At 38.6% G+C, this 18,835-nt stretch overlaps 1 protein-coding gene and 1 long non-coding RNA gene across 2 annotated transcripts; both read right to left on the bottom strand.

Moving 5' to 3' along the window:
* Positions 1-170: 170 nt before the first annotated feature.
* On the bottom strand, positions 171-824 carry LOC121258651. Its single transcript, XM_041160196.1, has one exon. The coding sequence runs from the start codon at positions 822-824 to the stop codon at positions 171-173; it is 654 nt and encodes a 217-aa protein (XP_041016130.1).
* A 193-nt stretch (positions 825-1,017) lies between these two features.
* Positions 1,018-18,641, bottom strand: LOC121258208. The gene is made up of 4 exons (XR_005939359.1): positions 18,469-18,641; positions 13,593-13,598; positions 6,231-6,235; positions 1,018-1,028 (listed from the first exon to the last, which is right to left on the bottom strand). It is a non-coding gene; the product is annotated as an uncharacterized LOC121258208 (long non-coding RNA).
* Between the last annotated feature and the right edge of the window lie 194 nt (positions 18,642-18,835).

The following is an 18,835-nucleotide window of genomic DNA, read 5'->3' as shown; positions in this document are numbered from 1 at the left end:
TTTCCAATCCTCCACATCAAGCCTTCCTTTAAAATAGTTCTAGCTTCCAGAAAACTCCTCCACAGAAAAGAAGCATTGTTGCCTAGTTTTGCATGGAGGAAGTTAGACCTGAAGAAGTACTTGGCTTTCATCACCTTAGCTACTAGAGATTGGGGCTATTGTATTAGTCTCTAGCCCTGCTTGGCCAGTAATGCTAGGTTGAAATGTTCAAAATCTCTGTAACCTAACCCACCTTCTGCCTTACTCCTTCCCAGTAATTTCCATGGGAGCCATTGAGTCTTAATTCTATTTCCTTGACTGCCCCACCAAAACTGTTGCATAAGCTTGTTAATAGCATTGAGAATTGTTTTAGGTAGCTTGAAAATACTCATGTAGTAAGTAGGAATAGCTTGCACTATCGATTTTAAGAGCACTTCTTTTCCAACATTGGAAATGAATTTAACTTTCCAATTCTGCATATGGTTTCCTATAGGATCCAGAATAGGACTGAAAGAGGCTAACTTGTTCCTTCCTACATATGAGGGCAGACCAAGGTACTTCTCAAAAACTTTAGCTTCCATCATCTTAGAAGTCGAAAGAATAACATGTTTTGCCTCAGCTGGTATGTTCTTGCTGAAAAAAATTGCTGATTTATCAAGGTTAAGTCTTTGACTAGAAGCTTCCTCATATGCCTTGAGAATTCTAGACAATCTACTCCACTCAAGAGCATTCGCTTTGCAGAAGAGCAAGTTATCATTTGCAAAGAAGAGATGGTTAACCATCAAAGATCCTCTTGCAAATGGAACACTAGATATATAGCCCTTTCTCTCAGATGCATCCAACATCTTCCCAAGGACTTCAGTGCATAGGATGAAAAGGTAAGGGGAGAGAGGGTCCCCTTGTCTTAGTCCTCTAGATGGTAGAAAGTGCTATTGCAGAGCCCCATTGAATAGCAAGGAGTATTTCACTAAAGAGACATATTGCATTACTAAGTTTGTCCACCCCTTATCAAAATCCATCTTAAGTAACACAGCTTCCAAGAAAGGCCACTCTATTATGTTGTATGCTTTGCTCATGTCTAGTTTCATTGCCATGTACCCCTCCTTCTTGTGCTTCATTCTATTTCATTGAGTGCATTGCTTCATAAGCCACAATGATGTTATCAGAGATTAAGCGCCCTGGGACAAAGGCACTCTGTGAAGGGGAAATTAGCTTGGACAGAAATGGTTTAACTCTATTAGCTAGTACTTTGGAGAGCACTTTATAAACCACATTGCAGAGACTTATTAGTCTATATTCAGTCACCAGGGTAGGCCTTCTCTTTTTTGGAATCAGAACTATAAAGGTTTCATTAATCTCATGAAGTCCTCTCATGGAGTTGAATATCTCTTTAACAGCCTCCACCACACCATCACCAACTACATCCCAGTGGTCCTAATAAAAGCTAGCAGAGAATCCATCAGGTCCTGGAGAGCTCAATGGATCCATTTCAAATAAAACACATTTTACCTCTTCATAAGAACAAGCCGTTGTTAATTGGAGATTCATCTCATGTGTTACTACAGGATCCAAGTCCACCAGAGCCTCCATGATACGATTCGGGTTAGAGGATTCAAACAACTTTTGATAATACCTTTGAAAATCAGCGTACCTTGTATTTTTATCTCCCTCCTTGAGCCATAATTGTTTTGCCCTCTGCCTCCACTTAATTTCCTCATCAGCTAATAACTTATTACCTTCACCTTGAAGTCCCTTGATCGTGTCATTAAAATCACCTTGGTTAAGTCTTTACAGCTCTTGGATCATATCACTCCTTTGTCTAATTAGAAGTCTCTACTTCCCAAGCAAGTCTTTTGACCAGATTCTCAATGACTGCTTGAACCTGTCCAGACCATCTTGGAGATTACTCAGTGAATGATCCCCTCTACATGAGACCTGCCAGGACCTTTTGATTAGTTCTTTGTAATCCTGTTCCGATGACCAGTAAGCTTCATACCTAAACAATCTAGTCTTACCATTAACTTCAGCTTCCTCATTATCACAGGTAATCAACAAAGGAGAATGGTCAGAATTGAAAGCAGATAATACTTTGACCTCGCTGTTGCTGAACTATAATGGCCATACCCCATTTCCCATAGCTCTATCCAATCTTTTTTTGGTAAAACCTCTCCCCTCCTTGTTATTACTCCATGTATACTTAGACCCTATGTAAGCCAGGTCACTCAAGTCACATTTGTCTAGAGCTAACCTGAAACTATCCATTTGAGAAAAAGATCTAGTGGCTGACCCAAACTTTTCATCATTACTCAAGATTTCATTGAAGTCTCCCATACATAACCAAGCCATAGAAGGCTCAAGTTTAAGCAATCAAAGGAGACTCTAACTAGCTTTCCTCTTATCTATGGCTGGGTTTCCATAGAACCCAAAAAGTCTCCAGGGTTGAGCTCCACACTCAAGTATAATTGTCAAAGAGATATGACTATTTGAGTAAGAGTGTAGTTGAGCATTTACCTCAGTTTTCCAAAGCATCGCAAATCCTCCACTCTTGCCTATACTGTCAACCACAAAACTTTGCTCCAATCCCAACTTGTTCCTCACTTTCTCCATTTTACATCTGTTACTTTTTGTTTCTAACAGAACTATAACAAATTGGGCTCTTTCATTCATCAATAGGTGGAGTTCATTAACTGTCCAAGGGTTCCCAAGCCCCCCGCAATTGTAGCATAGGAGTTTCATGGGGATTGGCAGTGTTGCATAGCAGCCATTGCCTTGAACACACACTCACCACCTTCCTCAGCATGAGCCTGTTTGCATCTCTTTCCAGCCACCCTTTCATTGTCTGCTTGACCTTTTCTTTTCCTTGCTTTACTTGATTGATCCAACTCCATCTCACACGTATTAGTCTGAATATCCTTGCTGACTAGTCTAGCACGTGCCTTCCTCTCCATTTGCGTGGCTGACCTTTGACCCTTGAGAAAATAACCTTGGTGACCTGAGCAGAAGGGTCTCCCTCTTCAGAGAATTACATGTGATCCACCTTTGACTTCTCTGTTGCCTTTTCCTTTAAACCAGGAATATGGTCCCCTTTTTCAGTCAAGACTGCTTCCTTTCCCAATGAGGCTTCTACTGTTACACTTACTCCTCTCTTTGCGCAGGAAATGTCATCTTTTCTCTGAGGAGTTTCACAGTCTTCCTTGCCATACCTGCCACCTTGATCTCCCACCTCTAGTTCCTCCTTAGTTCCCGCCACTAAATTCTCCTCAATTCCCCTTGGTACACCTTTTTCCTACTGTACACCTCCATCTCCCTTCCTCTGTGAGTGCCCTGAATCCCTGCCTCAGCCATGCACCATATTGTTGACTGAAACCTTCCAAACTAGCCTTTCCTCTATCAAGTTTGTCACACATTCCAGAAACATGTTTGATCTTCCCACAGTGATAACAAAAGTTTGGTAACCTTTCATACTTGAAAGGAATCTAGTACTTTGAGTTGCCGAGCATTAGAAATCTCCCTCTCACCAAAGGCTTTATGAGGTCTATCAGTACTCTAATCCTTAGGAAGCTGCCCCAACACACTCCACTACTATCCGTATCCACCATGAGGACCTCCCCCAATGTTTTGCCCAGATTAGTGTCAGTGTTAGCATTCATCCCAGCAAAAAGAAGGTCATGACATTGCACCCAGAATGGTTCATGCTGGAATTTCATTTCCTTCCAAGACTCATAACCTTCACAGTTTTGCAAGCAAATTAAATTCTTGTCGAAAGACCAAGGATGACCCTGCATGATTCTCTTTTTATCTACTCTCTTCAGCTCCACCAGAACCTTATTCCTTCCTACTTCCTTGAAGATAGCCTTTCCTTCTATTTGCCACACTCGAGCCATGGTGTTTCTAAGTGCACCTCTATTTACTTCCTTGTCGATAACCACATACATCATGAAATAATGTTTACTCTTTTACTCTGATATAATCACATCTTCGTTACTAACCACCACCTCTTGGTGTTCCTCTTCCGTCAGCTTCAGACCCTCACATAAGTTTGACAAGTCACTCTCCATTTCCTATCCTGCACAGAGAAAGTCTAGGAGAACAGAGCTCTAAGTTTACGAAGAAACTTAAGAGAGAGAACCTTACACTCAGAGAGAGACGGTTTTTCTTATAGTTGTTACGTTATGGTTTATGAACTTATTGATTTTAATATATGGGATCCTTTTTCATTTTGTCTTGATAAGATGGGAAAGGATTACCTATCATTGTCCAATATTCTTAATTTCCGCTATGAATATTCATTTTTATGTTCTTACTTGGATAATCTTTTCTCGGAACGCGAGAGACCACCAAAAAAAAAAGAATTTTGCAAATATTGCCGAATGTGGGTGTTAAGTGCTTTAGCATCAGAGTTTTCCTTTAAATAGAGCATCCATATATTTTATAATTACAAAATATATAAAAGACGACAGATTAACCCTATAATTTTAATATAAAAATTTAATTAAAGAAAAGTATCAGATAATGCATCTATATATATCTCGCTTCTAATTAAAAGTACTTTCTACACATACCTACAATTTTATGCACAATATTATGCATATTGAGTGGCAGTCCCATTTTATTATGCCTACAATTTTATGCACAATATCAGATAATGTGTCTAAATCTCTCTTCTTTATGGCTTGCCGTTTTAGAAATATTCATGCTATCACTACAACAAAAATTTGATTTTGGGATGATTTTTTTGTGATGAAATAAAAATTGTCCCAAAAAATGAGTTTTGGGGATAAATTTTAATTTCTGAAAACCAACTGAAGTTGTTAACTGTTCAAATAGTCAATTTTTAGTTTTAACGTGGGCATATGTGGGGACAAGAAATTTTGTTCCTAATAAAATATCCATTCCAACATTTACTAAACCTTTCGAACATAATAAAATAAACTTTCAAACGGATATTATATACGATTAAATGAGAAATTGGTTGGTCAAGTGACTAAATTTAGCAAGACTTCCCATTCGAACAACTTATAAGATTGTTTGAACGTCAAGATTAATCTCTATTCGAACGCAAAAGGAAGGGTTTGAATGGAAATTAATTGCAAAAATATTTGGTGGGAATGGAAAGACATTCAAAGGTTGATACATTACATTCGAATGGTAATAGAATTTTTACAACTTTTGACAGCAATACAATACCTTACTTAATTATGGAAAAATATTTAATTTATTTAAAAATTAGCAAATAAAGAATATATATAATGAAAATCAATAATTAATTTAGAAAAGAAAAAGACGATTCATAATTAAATTAATTTTACATAACACAAAATATTGTCCATACAAAAAAAAATGCAAATAAAAGATACACAATACTACACGCCCAAATCTTTTACCACCTCCTCAACTCCATCTAGGCATGCCTCTAGCTGTGTTAGACGAGTACTGATCGCCACTTGAGTTAAAGAGATGCTAGCAATCTCTGTACGTAAGTCAGAGATGGCACTTCAGATCTCCATATGCACTGCAGCAGTCACCTCTGATGTCTGTGTGCGAATCTCCGCGCGCACTATATCTACAATCTCCTCACGAATAGCAATGCATGATGCCTCCTGTGTAGATGTCTCACTGGTCAATATGCCATGATCTCTTGGGTGTGTATCTCCCTGAGTCTTGACTGGCTCTGTAATGGGAGCACGAAGACGAAATCTCGAGTGTCCCGTGTTGGGTGATAAGTTTGAGGAGTTGATTGGTCCAATTGGCTTCCACACACGCTCAGGAATATCTAGCAAGATCCCTATAGCTAATAGAAATCGTGTGATCAAGATCCCAAATGGCAATATATCCATCATGATGTAGTGCACCTCTGATCAAATCCTAGTGAATATATAATTTACTAGATTAATAGGCACCCAACGAGGGATGCATATCATAAACCATGCTCGATCCATGCCAACCTTAATATTGTGCTACATAGGACCAATGTTGTTTTCAATGATTATATTCATAATCTTGAAGAAACTAGATAAATCGGTATGTTTGATGCTCTTTGTCCCATCATAGGGAGGAGCATCTGGACTAACAACTAACTCCTGAACCTCATGATCAGTGAGGCCATTGACTCAATCTACATCAGTGCTCTCGTCCTCAGCCGTCTCCCCATCACCCACATATGTAGACTCCCTGGGCACCACATTTGGATATGTAGTGGGCAATCAAGGGATACCAACAAAATCGGTGAGTGTGTCCGCAAAAAATGTAACTGAGGCTCCCAGACCAAGATCGTGTATCCCTTGTTATCTCGACTGGCACCATCGAGCGCTCTATAAAACTCAGATACGATGTTGATAAAGGAAATAATCTCCCTCCTTTAGTCCTTCTACTCGAAGATTGCTGTCCAACCACGCTTGACCAAGACAGCTACCAAGGAATAACCCTCCCAGAGAAAATCTTAAAAGTCGAAGATCTTCACATGACGCTCCAATAAAATTGTCCTCTCTTGAACTTCTTCACTAGAGGATTGTCCTGATCTACCGCACTTCCTTCCCCTATAAGCCATTGTCAACCTGAAATTTAAAAACTGTATACATGAACTTTCACAAAATTATACGCCGATTAAAACAATGAGAAACTATTTTGTGTTATACCATTCGATCGAATAATTACGCATTCAAATAGATGGCACTTTTTGAACAGTTACATAACCGTTCAAATAGTATAGAACGACACGTATTGTTCGAGCGTAAAAAATATGTGACCGAAAGCATGTTTAACAACTGTTCAAACGGTTTCCCCACCATTCAAGGCATGACAATCTTTCTTTCAAATTCATAAACCATCGTTCGAACAGTTTCTAGATCGTACTCAACAACGTTTGATTCATCAACAAACAATTCATTCAATATGCATGTTGCTGTGTTATCGACAACAAATGATTTTTCACCTATGGAAAATTTTTAGGAAAGAGTACTATGCGGAAAATGACATGTCTGACCTGTAACAAACACACCCAATCTGAGTGGCTTACATATGAGAGAAAACTATGCTTCATGGGTCCTTGTTGATTTTTACCTAATGACCATAAATGGCATGGAAACTCTAGAATGTTTGACGGCACTGTTGAATGGGAGCACCCTCTACCATATTTTTCTAGTCAAGATGTACTTGCACAATTGGTAGATGTCAGTAGTAATAAATTTGGTAGAAAACAACGAAAGAGAAAGTGAACTACGAATGAGTTGAATTGGACAAATAAGAGCATATTTTTCGAACTCACGTATTGGTCGACGTTAAAATTGTGGCAAAATCTCGATGTTATGCATATTGAGAAAATTGTATAAGAGTCCGTATTGGGAACTTTAATGCCAATTGAAGGCAAAATGAATGATATATTAAACTCATAGAAGGATATGAAGCAGTTGTGAATAAGACCGAAAATGCATTTGCAGCAAAGTGGTTTGTCTGTCTACATGCCAATTGGTCGGTATACACTGTCCAGGAATGAAAGTGCTAGATTTTGTGAGTGGCTAATAAAGTTCAAATTATAGAGCAAGTATATCTCGAATCTAACAAGGTGTGTGCGAACAAATTAATGAAAATTTATTGGATTAAAATGTTATAATTTCAATTATTTTTACAATGTATATTGTCTATTGATTCCCCTAGGTACTTGATGAGAGATGTGTGTGTGACTTTGACAAAGTTGGGTGCATTTTTTAAAGACTTATGTGCTAGAACGTTGAATGTAGAAGTTTTGGATCGTATGGAACAAGAAATTGCTATAATATTGTATAAGCTAGAGACTATTTACCCACCGTCATTATTAGACATCATGGTTCACATAGCCGTTCATTTGGCACATGACTCGTGAGGCTCGACTTGCAGGACTAGTCCAGTATATATGAATGTATCCTATTGAGCAGTTCCTTGGAAAGTTGAAACGCATAGTGGATAACAAGGCCTGCTTAGAATGGTCAATTACAGAATCATATATTGACGATGAGTGTCATATATATTATGTTCAAAATACTTCTATGGAGTTGACACGAGGTTTGATCGGCTGAAAAGAAACTTTGATGTCGACGAAGCAAGACAAAGAAATGAATTTTCTATGTTTTCCCAACACATACGTCCACTTGGTGCAGCTCGTAGTTATTATTTGTGTGGAATACAGTTCGAGAAAGCACAGTTCGTGCTAAACAATTGTCCTGAAATAAAGAGCCACTTGAAGTAAGTTATCATTATTTGTTAATTAATATTGCAATCTCCTTAAAAAAATATAAGATTATAAATGATTTGGTTATCTTCAATTTCAGTGATCATATTAGCGTGCTCATAGAAAAAGTTGTAAATTATATAAACTAGAAACATGAAGAGGAGTTCCTGAAATGGTTTGAACAACGGATAATGATATTACAGATGCGAGTTTGAATTACCACATTAATATTATGATTGTTTATTTTTTATATGTTTATGTTTTATTCAATATCTAAGTTGTACAAATGCATGCGAGTAATCCAAACGATATCTTGGACGAACTGTTTGCATTGACGCGTGGCCCCTCGAGATGCGCTGCTCAATATTTGTATGTATTTCTCGAGGAAGTAGTTGTCACATAATGGATCGAGAATGTTATAGAGAAATACAAAATAGTGGTGTCCTAGTAATTAGAAGTCATGATGGAGAAAACATTGATTTCTATGAAGTTATTGTCGATATAATTTGATTGAAATATTTGTAGGAGCTTGTGGTATATTTGTTTAAGTGTGATTGGTGAGATTTAAGCAATACTAGGAGGGGAGTGCGTGATGATGAATATTTCTTTAGTATTAATGTATCGCAAAAATGGTATGATAATGATCCTTTTGTTTCGGGTTTCCAAGTATTTTAAGTATTTTACTTAAATGATCCTGAGATAGGAAATCAATGGCGAGTGGTACGAAAGTTTTCTCCAAGAAATATATATAATGTTATCCTCGAGAAGGAGGGACAAGACGAAGAAGATATGATCCCTCTACTGAAGAAGCATACCAAGAGAGTCAACCTGTCTTTAACTTATTTGTGTATTTGAACCAATATGAGATGATTTCATTACATAGGAAATATATTGAGACTGAAATTATTGATGCGACAGTTGAGGAAAACGTTGACTCATCTAAAGCATCTACAGATGATGATGATGATGACGAACGGTCAAGTGAAACTGATATGGATGATAGACTTGTTTTATGTTCACATGATACTTTATGAAAAATATTTAATTTAATGAGTGTATCAGTACTTTGAAACTGATACGGATATATTTGAGTGGTTTGGGTCGTTGTGCAAAACCTTTTAGTTTTTCCTCATCGCCTAACAATGCCTCCAGCACCTTTAAAGCGTTAGAGGAAGAACATAACCAAGAGGAGTTAGAGACTAAAGTGGCTCAATAAGTAAACATGGAGATGTGATTGAAACAAAAAGAACATAACCAAGAGGAGTTTAAAAGAGAGATGCAACTCCAAATGCAGATATTTATGCAACAATTCAGACCTCCAAGCAACTGAATTACATTATACACATTTTATAACTATTTTTGTACGATGAACATTACTATTTTATTTATTTAGTTTGCACTTATAAGACTACTTTTATGTCTATTGAACAAATTGTAATGTATTTTTTAAGATGTTATGTATGTGTATTTGGTTTTTATTATTGGGTAAAATCAAATTCTTACTGTTCGATAGACCAAAAACCATTCGAACATAATAATCAATCAAACCATTCGAACGGTTACAAAGAACATTCGAATGTAATCTGTACTAAGCGTTCGAACATCAATCGGACACCATTCAAACATAATAAGAGTTTGACTGCTTACTGACGATATCAAAGATGACATCTAAATTCGAACGTCATCTCCTAATAAATCATTCGATCATATCAAAATCTGATTGAACATTCAATGTAATGCGTTCAAACATAGTTGTCTATTTGACCACTAAATTTAACTTTCAAACGTTTTTCCAAGTCAATAGATCTGAATGAATTTGTTTCAGTCGACCACTCATAAAGTATGCATTCGAACATACTTCACAGTCAAACGTAATGATTGTACCGTTTCATCGGAAATCTACGACAAAATTTAATCATCTCAAAATGAACTTTCCGTTCGAACGCTATCAAACGATTTTTTTCACCGGAAATCTATGACGAAATTTAATCGTCCCAAAAAGAACATATATTTTTTTGGATGAAATTCAAATTTTCGTCCCAAAAAAAAATATTGGGACACTAATATTGGGATGATTTTTTTTCATCTCAAAATATGTTTTGGGATGAAATCACAACTTTTTGGGATGAAGATTTTTTGTCCTAAAAAAACCACTTTTGTTTTAGTGTATGAGACTTGATGACGGGGTTAGTTTAAATCTATTCCTAAATATACTAAGGATATGATAAATAAATCTAGAATTTGCATGCAAACATAAATTACATGAAAATCATTTTTTGGAATAGGTAGAGCTTCATCTTTATCACAATCATAGGTATGTATGTGACATGTAGAGCATAACTACTGGAGGAGGTAAAAAATATTTTTTGACTTTCATATGTGATCTCTCTAGATCCTGCTATATTTATTTGATGCATTCAAAAGACCAAGTTTTTGATAATTTCAATGCATATAAAAATGAAGTAGGAAATCAATGCAATGTTAAAATTAAGTGTCTTAGATCCAATAGAGGAGGTGACTATCAATTTTCTGCTTATTGTGAATATGTAGGCATTATTTTTGGGATTTATTTTAGAAATTGTGAGTTATTTTGGAAAGAGAAGTATTATAAAGAATTGGGTCTACCCTAGTGGCATTGGTTGTAACACCCGTCCTAGTGAGGAGACTTTAAGAAATAATTTTAGAAAATAAGATGGAAGCTACCAAACCTTTTAAAACTTTGCATTTCCTCCCCAGGATATAAAAGATTCTATTATTAAAAATTAAAACATACTTTGTAAATTTAAAAGAGAGTTTATAGCAGAATTCATTAAATCAAATTACAAAGTTCTTTTACAAAATATGAGTTCATACATTACATAAAACATGCATAGGCTTCTATCACCTTTTCCTTGGGCCACGTTCATCCTAACGCATGGTCCTCATTTCATTCTTGAGTGGAGCATACATAAAAGTAAAATTAGTCTAGTACTCAATAAACCTTATTTCATACTGTAAAAATATTGACTAACATAGATTTTCATGCATACATTCTTCTTTCATCTACCTACTTTATAGAAAGCATAATACTTACTTAGACTCCATGTTATTTTCATTTCATGCAGTCCATTAATAAAGTGTCTGATGGCAAACTACATTCATACATAACTTTATATCATTTCCGTTTCATTTACATTAGAATATTAAACTTAGATCTTGCATAAAAAAAATACTCTTAACTCTTAGTGCCTTCTCTTCCACTTGGTCTTAGTATTTAATTCATTCTTTACTTAAACCTCATTCACATAGACTTGTCATTTTCCAATTAACCTCCTTCAACTATTTACTTGCATACTTCCTTATAATGTTCCTAATTATATAAACTTACATTTCTAGGTATTCGTAACATCCCATTCGTGTCACTTAAACAAATCATAATCCAATCCTTAAAGCATAGCCATTTGTATGAATCTTAAACTTAAACTATGAACCTAAAAGCTCAACCTCACTTTTACCAAATGATTTCACACCCACACCATAGTTAACATGGACCCTCAACGAGATAAGAGAAAAGGAAATCTGAGTGGCTGCCTGCTTACCTCAAATTAGTGGGGTAAAGTATTCTCATGTGAATTAAAAATAAATTAATTTCCTATGTGCTGGCACAAAGAAAATTAGTGGGGTAACTAGAAGGGATGTTTAAGTCCCATGGTAATAAGCCAACAACTAGAGGACAAATTCGGCCTATGGGCCCGGACTGAGAGACTCATAGCCCAAGGGCGCATAGTACAAACCTCTTGATATGAAACGCCGATAGATTGGGTGGTTATCTCGTCCACTTATTAAGGGATTATTTATGATGAGCCCTTGGATTTAATGGTTATCTACGTTATCAGCTCCTCTATAAATAACACCTTAAGGTAATAGATAATTTATGATTATTACTTATATACTTATACTGAGATTACAACTCTCTAACTTAGGCATTGGCGCTCCTCTGGGCATCTAGTATCGCCCTCTCATCTTATGAGGCTTGTTGGACTTCTCCCGAAAACTTGGTTAGACAAATTACTTACCTTTGAATTTGAGCTTTCCCTTGCTTGAGAAACCAACTGAGAGGCATAAGATTAGCGCCATTACAAGGACCGGCACGGCCACAATCACCCATATTTCCCATTTATTGCCTGGTTATGATGATGAGAATGACTATAAATTAGCTCTAGAACTAGAACCGAATTACGTATCCATTAAGTAAGAAGATAATATAAACTTATGTGGACATCAATATCATATTGATCTTGCCTTTGGTATTTTGACGCTCTTCGGTAGCAAGTCTGAGATATATATATATATATATCCTGTCCTGTCTCACCATTATCTAAGGATCGCTGTAAGTTCAAAAGAGATCCTTCCCATATCATACACCCACTGCTGTTATGAGCGTAAGCCGTGGAAGAACAATTTTTCATGCAAGCTAATTCACATGATCTCCTAGCACTCAATACTGAATATGCTTTCGAGTTAACAGGCACTATCGTGTTTCTCAGGAACCTATCTTTTTTGCCATTACGATTTTCACATTGTAAAGGGTGTTTCCTCAGACAAACACCTGATCAACCGTTTAGTCTGGTCTCGGTATCTAAAAATGGTTCAAACCCTTTTGGACAATCACAAGGGTTAGATGAATTATTATTATAAATACCGAATGCACCACACAATGCATAGACATTTGAAAGTGATCTCGGTTGAGCGCAAAGTACAGTCCACGGCTGGCTCAGCTAATGCGATCCCATTTCCATGATCTGTCAGGTAGAAGTAATCGAAAGATGTGCATCAAGAGAAATAATAGAAAGATCAGAATAAGTAAAGTAGGTTAATTTTCATTTGACACCAAACTTATGTTGTTGGAGAACAAAGATGAATTGTTCTAGACTCCACTACTCCAATAAACTGGGAGTTGTTCCACTCTTAAGATAAATTGAATGACTCCATTTGGGTCTAGATCGAAAGAGACCACACCAGGTGATGGATATTCTAAATTTCTCCATGAAATAAGCTGCTTCGGTACTTTTCCTACCTTATCGATTCCAAGCTTTGCACCTGGCAGCCATGTATCAGTTAGATGATCGAAACTCTCCCAAAATATAGTAGAAAGGTTTGACCTATCTTTTAAAACAAAATTCCCATCACCAAAAAGTGCTACTTCAGTTGAATTTGACGGGAGATGCCTCAAATCTTGTTATGAACCTGCTGGGTAATGTTGGAGAAATCAACACAGCGGAAGGGATAAAAGCGGTAATAAAAGAGTACACTCATGCACTTAATGACACCAAAAATTGAACATAGTTCGGCAACTGCCTACATCCACAGAAAAGAGCTTCACTAATTAAATAGTGGTACACAAGAAAATATTACAGAGGAGGAGAATCACACTCCGCTCAACTCAACTCTCTTCTTTTCTCTCAGAGCTCTCCGGGCTCTCTCCTTTCTTTTCTTCTTGGGTGTGTCTGAATCTCTCGCATGGAGCTTCAATTTATAGGTGAATGTATATTGCATTACCGTATGAATGCATTTAATATGCATTCAATAGACAGTTGGGCGCTACGCACTGGAGGTTGAGAAGCAAGCAGTCATTGTTGACTGCTTGCTTGGGGCAGGGACTTCAATAATTCTCCCCCTCCATGCCCATTTACCTAGATGCTCTCCATCCCAATTATGTCTCTGCATAGCTCAAGCTTCTCACTTGTAACCACATTTATCAGCATGTCCGCTGGATTTTCTTTCGTATGGATCTTCACAAGCTTCAACAGTTGTTATTTCATCGCTTCGCGTATCCAATGATAGTGGATATCAATATACTTGGTGCGGGAATGGTACATTGAATTCTTGCTCAGATCTAAAGCACTTTGACCATCACAATGTACCTTGTAGTCTTCTTGACTAACCCCTAGTTCTTGAAGAAAACATTTTATCCACAACATCTCTTTCCCAACTTCCGCTACGGCAATGTACTCTGCCTCTGTTGTAGATAAAGCAACACACTTCTGCAATTTGGGCTGCCAAGAGACAGCTCCTCCTGCAAAAGTGAAGAGAAATCTTGAAGTAGATTTCCTGTTATCCAGATCTCCTGCCATATCTGAATCTGTATAGCCTTCCAAAACTAGTTTAGCTCTCCCAAAACACAAGCACATCTTCGATGTACCTTTTAGGTACCTGAGAATCCACTTGACTGCTTCACAATGATCATTTCTTAGATTTGAAAGGAATTTGCTCACCATGCCTACAACATAAGCAATATCTGGTCTGGTACAAACCATTGCATACATTAGGCTTCATACTGTTGCAAAGTAGGGGACTGCTTCCATTTCTTCAATCTCTTTTTTTGAAGAAGACACGAGCTCTTGCTCAACTTGAAGTGGTTAGCAAGTGGAGTACTGACTGGCTTACCATCTCCCATGTTGAAACGTCTGATAACCCGTTCAACATATTTTTGTTGTGATAGCCACACCCTTTTGACTTTCCTATCACGAACAATCTTCATGCCCAAAAGTTGTTGTGTTGGGCCTAAGTCCTTCATGTCAAAGGACTTGGATAGCTCCTTCTTTAGTTTGTTAATCTTGGACCTATCCTCACCAACGATTAACATATCATCAACATAAGAAGGAGTATGACAAACTTGTCAACCTGGAACCTTCGAACATAGACACACTGATCTGCAATAAGTCTCTTGTAACCATGACTCATCATGAATGAGTCAAACTTCTTGTATCATTGCCTCGGCGCTTGCTTAAGGCCATAGAGACTCTTATTTAGCTTGCAGACTAAGTGATCTTTCACTGGAGCTTCAAACCCTTCTGGTTGCTCCATATAGATTTCTTCCTCCAAATTTCCATGGAGCAAGGCTATCTTCACATCCATCTGTTCGAGTTCCAAATTCAAGCTGGCTACCAATCCGAGTATGACTCGGATTGACATCATTTTCACCACCGGGAAAAATATCTCGTCAAAGTCGATTCCCTTCTTCTGCTGGAATCCTTTGACAACCAATCTGGCATTGTACTTTATAAGCTTTCCTTGGCCATCTTTCTTCAGCTTGAACATCCATTTGCTCTTTAGGGCTTTTTTTCCTTCAGGAAGTTTCACCAACTCATAGATTTGATTTTTCTGCAAAGAATTCATCTCTTCTTGCATTGCCTGCACCCATAGGCTTCTATCAGCATGAGTTTGAACTTCCTGGAAGCTCTCTGGCTCCCCCTCATCAGTAAGCAGAATATAGTCTAATTCTGTATATCTCATCAACGGAATCAGTAAGCGGCCTCTTGCCGATCTTCTTGGTTGAGCTTCATTAACCAAAGGAGGTTCATCACCATCTAACCCTTGCGATGGTATACCAGCTGCTAGTGGAGAGAGTTCTTGCTCCCCTTGCTCGACACCCTGAGCTTCTTCTTCTGCTTCTGGATCTCGATCTTGCATATCCTCATTATCTGTGGTGAACTGTAATGGTGTAGGATGTGTATAAGAACTAAGCTCTATTGACATCGAGGAAGCTTCAATTCCTATATGCTGGTTTTCATGGAACACAATGTCCCTACTTCTGACAATTCTCTTTGTCACTGGATCCCATAGCTTGTATCCGAATTCTTCATCTCCATATCCAACAAAGATACATGGAGTTGTCTTGACATCGAGCTTCTGTCTCAGCTCGTTGGTTACGTGTGCAAAGGGTTTGCACCCAAACACTCTCAGGTGAGAGTAAGAGACATCTTTTCCAAACCAAACCGTCTCAGGAACTTCAAATTCCAGTGGTGTAGAAGGTGATCTGTTGATCAGGTAACAGGCAGCACGAACAGCTTCACCCCAGAATGGCTTTGGTAACTTGGCCATTCTAAGCATGCATCTTGTTCTTTCAATGATGGTCCGATTCATTCTTTTGGCTACACCATTGTGCTGAGGGTATATGGCACCATCTTCTCATGTCGAATACCGCGATCAGCGCAGTATGCAGCGAACCTTTTGGAAACATATTCTCCTCCATTTTCCATTCGCAGGTACTTCAACTTATTTCCCGTCTCTCTTTCCACTAGGGTGTGGAAAAAGTGCTTGAAGACCTGATCCTTTGACTTCAAAACATATACCTAGACCTTTCGTGAAACATCATCAATGAATGTCATGAAATATCTGTTACCTCCCAATGACTCTTCTTCCATGGGACCACATACATCAGAGTGTACCAGACTCAACAACTCTGATCTTCTCTTCGTAGAGGAATTGAACGAGACTCTGCGTTGTTTGCCAAACAAAAAGTACTCACAAGGGTTTAACGCTATTCCTTTGGCAACCTTGATGAGTACCTTCTTCGCAAGCATATCCAACCATTTCTCACCCATGTGTCCGAGTCTCTTATGCCAGTGATTCGGTGAAGCCTCCTCTTCCGCTGCATTGAGGCTATCAAAACCAATCTTCACATGGGTTTTGTACAACGTACCGCAAATACATCATCGGGCGACAACCATGGCACCTTATGACAACTTCCAAGTGTCATTGCTGAAGTAGCTGTCATAGCCCTGTCAATCAAGGGCTGTTCCCAAAATCAGGTTGAGCCGAAGGTCAGGAATGTATCGAACATCTTTCAACACCATGGTACAACCAATGTTGGTTTTTATCTGCACTTCGTCAACTTCCACGATCTTCGAGGAACTGGCGTTCCACATCCTTACTGTACCAAAGTCTTCTGCTTTGTACGTAGTGAAAAATTCACTATGGGAAGTGGCATGGTATGATGCTGCTGTGTCTACCACCCACTCAACATCATGGCTTGCAACATGCAGACACGTCTTGTCACTAGTGGAGAGTATTGCCACATCTCCCGAAAGAGTGACAAGGGTTTCACCATCTTCTTTCTTCAGCTTACTGCTTTGACCTTGCTCCCTTAAAAACTTACAGCAGTTTTTCCTCATGTGGTCTTCTTTGTCACAATGGTGACATTTCATGTTACCCGTCTGCTGGTTCCTGCTACTGCTGGACCTTCCACGTGGTTGAGACTTTCCTCTATTTCTGCCTCCACTTCTCCCTCTATCATCACCTCGAGGCCTTTCTCTACTCTCGGTGACAAGAACATTAGTTTGATTCATGCTTGTCTCTTTTCGTCTGGCCTCCTCATTAAACAGGGCATCGTTAACCATCGTCATGCTAAGTTTGTTGTCTGGAGTAGAGTTACTGAGGGAGACCACCAGCGTCTCCCAACTATCTGGTAATGAGCTGAGAAGTAGTAGGGCTTGTTCCTCATTGCCAAGATTCAGGTTGATGGATCTGAGCTGGTTAACTAGGTTTTAAAACTCACTAGTGTGCTCGGCAACAGAGGTGTCGCTCTTCAACTTCAAGTTAACAAGCCGTCTCATCAAGAGGGCCTTGTTTCGAGCAGTCTTAGCTTGATACATATCCTCCAACTTTTTTCAGAGGCTATATGCATTTGTCTCTTGGGCCACGTGGTGAAAAACACTATAGTCAATCCATTGTCTAATCTGACTGATAGTCTTCTTATGCACTTTCTCCACACTTGATCCGTAACGTCATCTGGCTTCTTCCCTTCATCTTCCAAAGGGTCAAACAGATCTTTATAGTTCAATAGATCCTCCATCCGAGGCCTCCAAAGACTGTAGTTTGAGGCAGTCAGCTTTATCATGGCGCCTGATGCTGAATCCTCCATGGATTTAGACTGATTCTAAATACAAAATGCAAGTACAGGATCTTCGAGATGGAATGTCATAAAACAGACAGCACCGTTGTGTTCGGAACGCTTGATTTTGTTGGAAACGAGTCTTGTTTCGTCAAAATCGGACTCATATAACACAAGGAATGAGCAATAGAACCAAAACAGGAACATTGTCGTGCGTGCAGCACGTGGCGCGACTAACAGCGCGTAGGCGAGTGTTCTTCACGCGCCAGAAACTCACTGGTACGCGTGGAATGCGTATCGCGCTTGTAACTCACAATCCTTCTAGATTCAAGTGCACGTGTACTTCACGCACAAGACTCTCTCTGGAGCGCGTGCGGCGCGTGCCAAGAGTGGGATCACACTCTTGGTCCTCTCCTGGATGCGTTTGGCGCGTGTCGAGAGTGGGATCACTCTCCGATCTTCAGACGGCGTGTGGGGTAGCATGCTGTGTCCGTCCGGCCTCTGGTTTTTACCGCTTTTCTTGTCTCGATGAGACGAACACAGTGGTAGGCTCAAATTTGAAAACTGAGCTACGCACTAAAACTGAGTTTTCTGTAAAAAACTCTTCCCAACAACCTTGCTCTGATACCACTTGTTGGGGAAATCAACACAGCGGAAGGGATAAAAGCGGTAATAAAAGAGTACACTCATGCACTCAGTGACGCCAAAAATTTAACGTGGTTTGGCAGCTGCCTACATCCACCGAAAAGAGTTTCACTAATTAAATAGTGGTACACAAGAAAATATTACAGATGAGGAAGATCACACTCCACTCAACTCAACTCTCTTCTTTTCTCTCAAAGCTGTTCGGGCTCTCTCTCATTTCTCTTCTTCTTGGGTGTATTTGAAGCTCTCGCATGGAGCTTCAATTTATAGGCAAATGTATATCGCATTACCATATGAATGCATTTAATATGCATTCAATAAACAGTTGGGTGCTGCGCGCTGGAGGTTGAGAA

This window comes from Juglans microcarpa x Juglans regia, chromosome 3S, assembly GCF_004785595.1.
Source record: "Juglans microcarpa x Juglans regia isolate MS1-56 chromosome 3S, Jm3101_v1.0, whole genome shotgun sequence".
NCBI classification, from domain to species: Eukaryota; Viridiplantae; Streptophyta; class Magnoliopsida; order Fagales; family Juglandaceae; genus Juglans; species Juglans microcarpa x Juglans regia.
The sequence above is the reverse complement of the archived record's forward strand: the minus strand, read 5'-3'. Positions and strand labels throughout refer to the sequence as shown.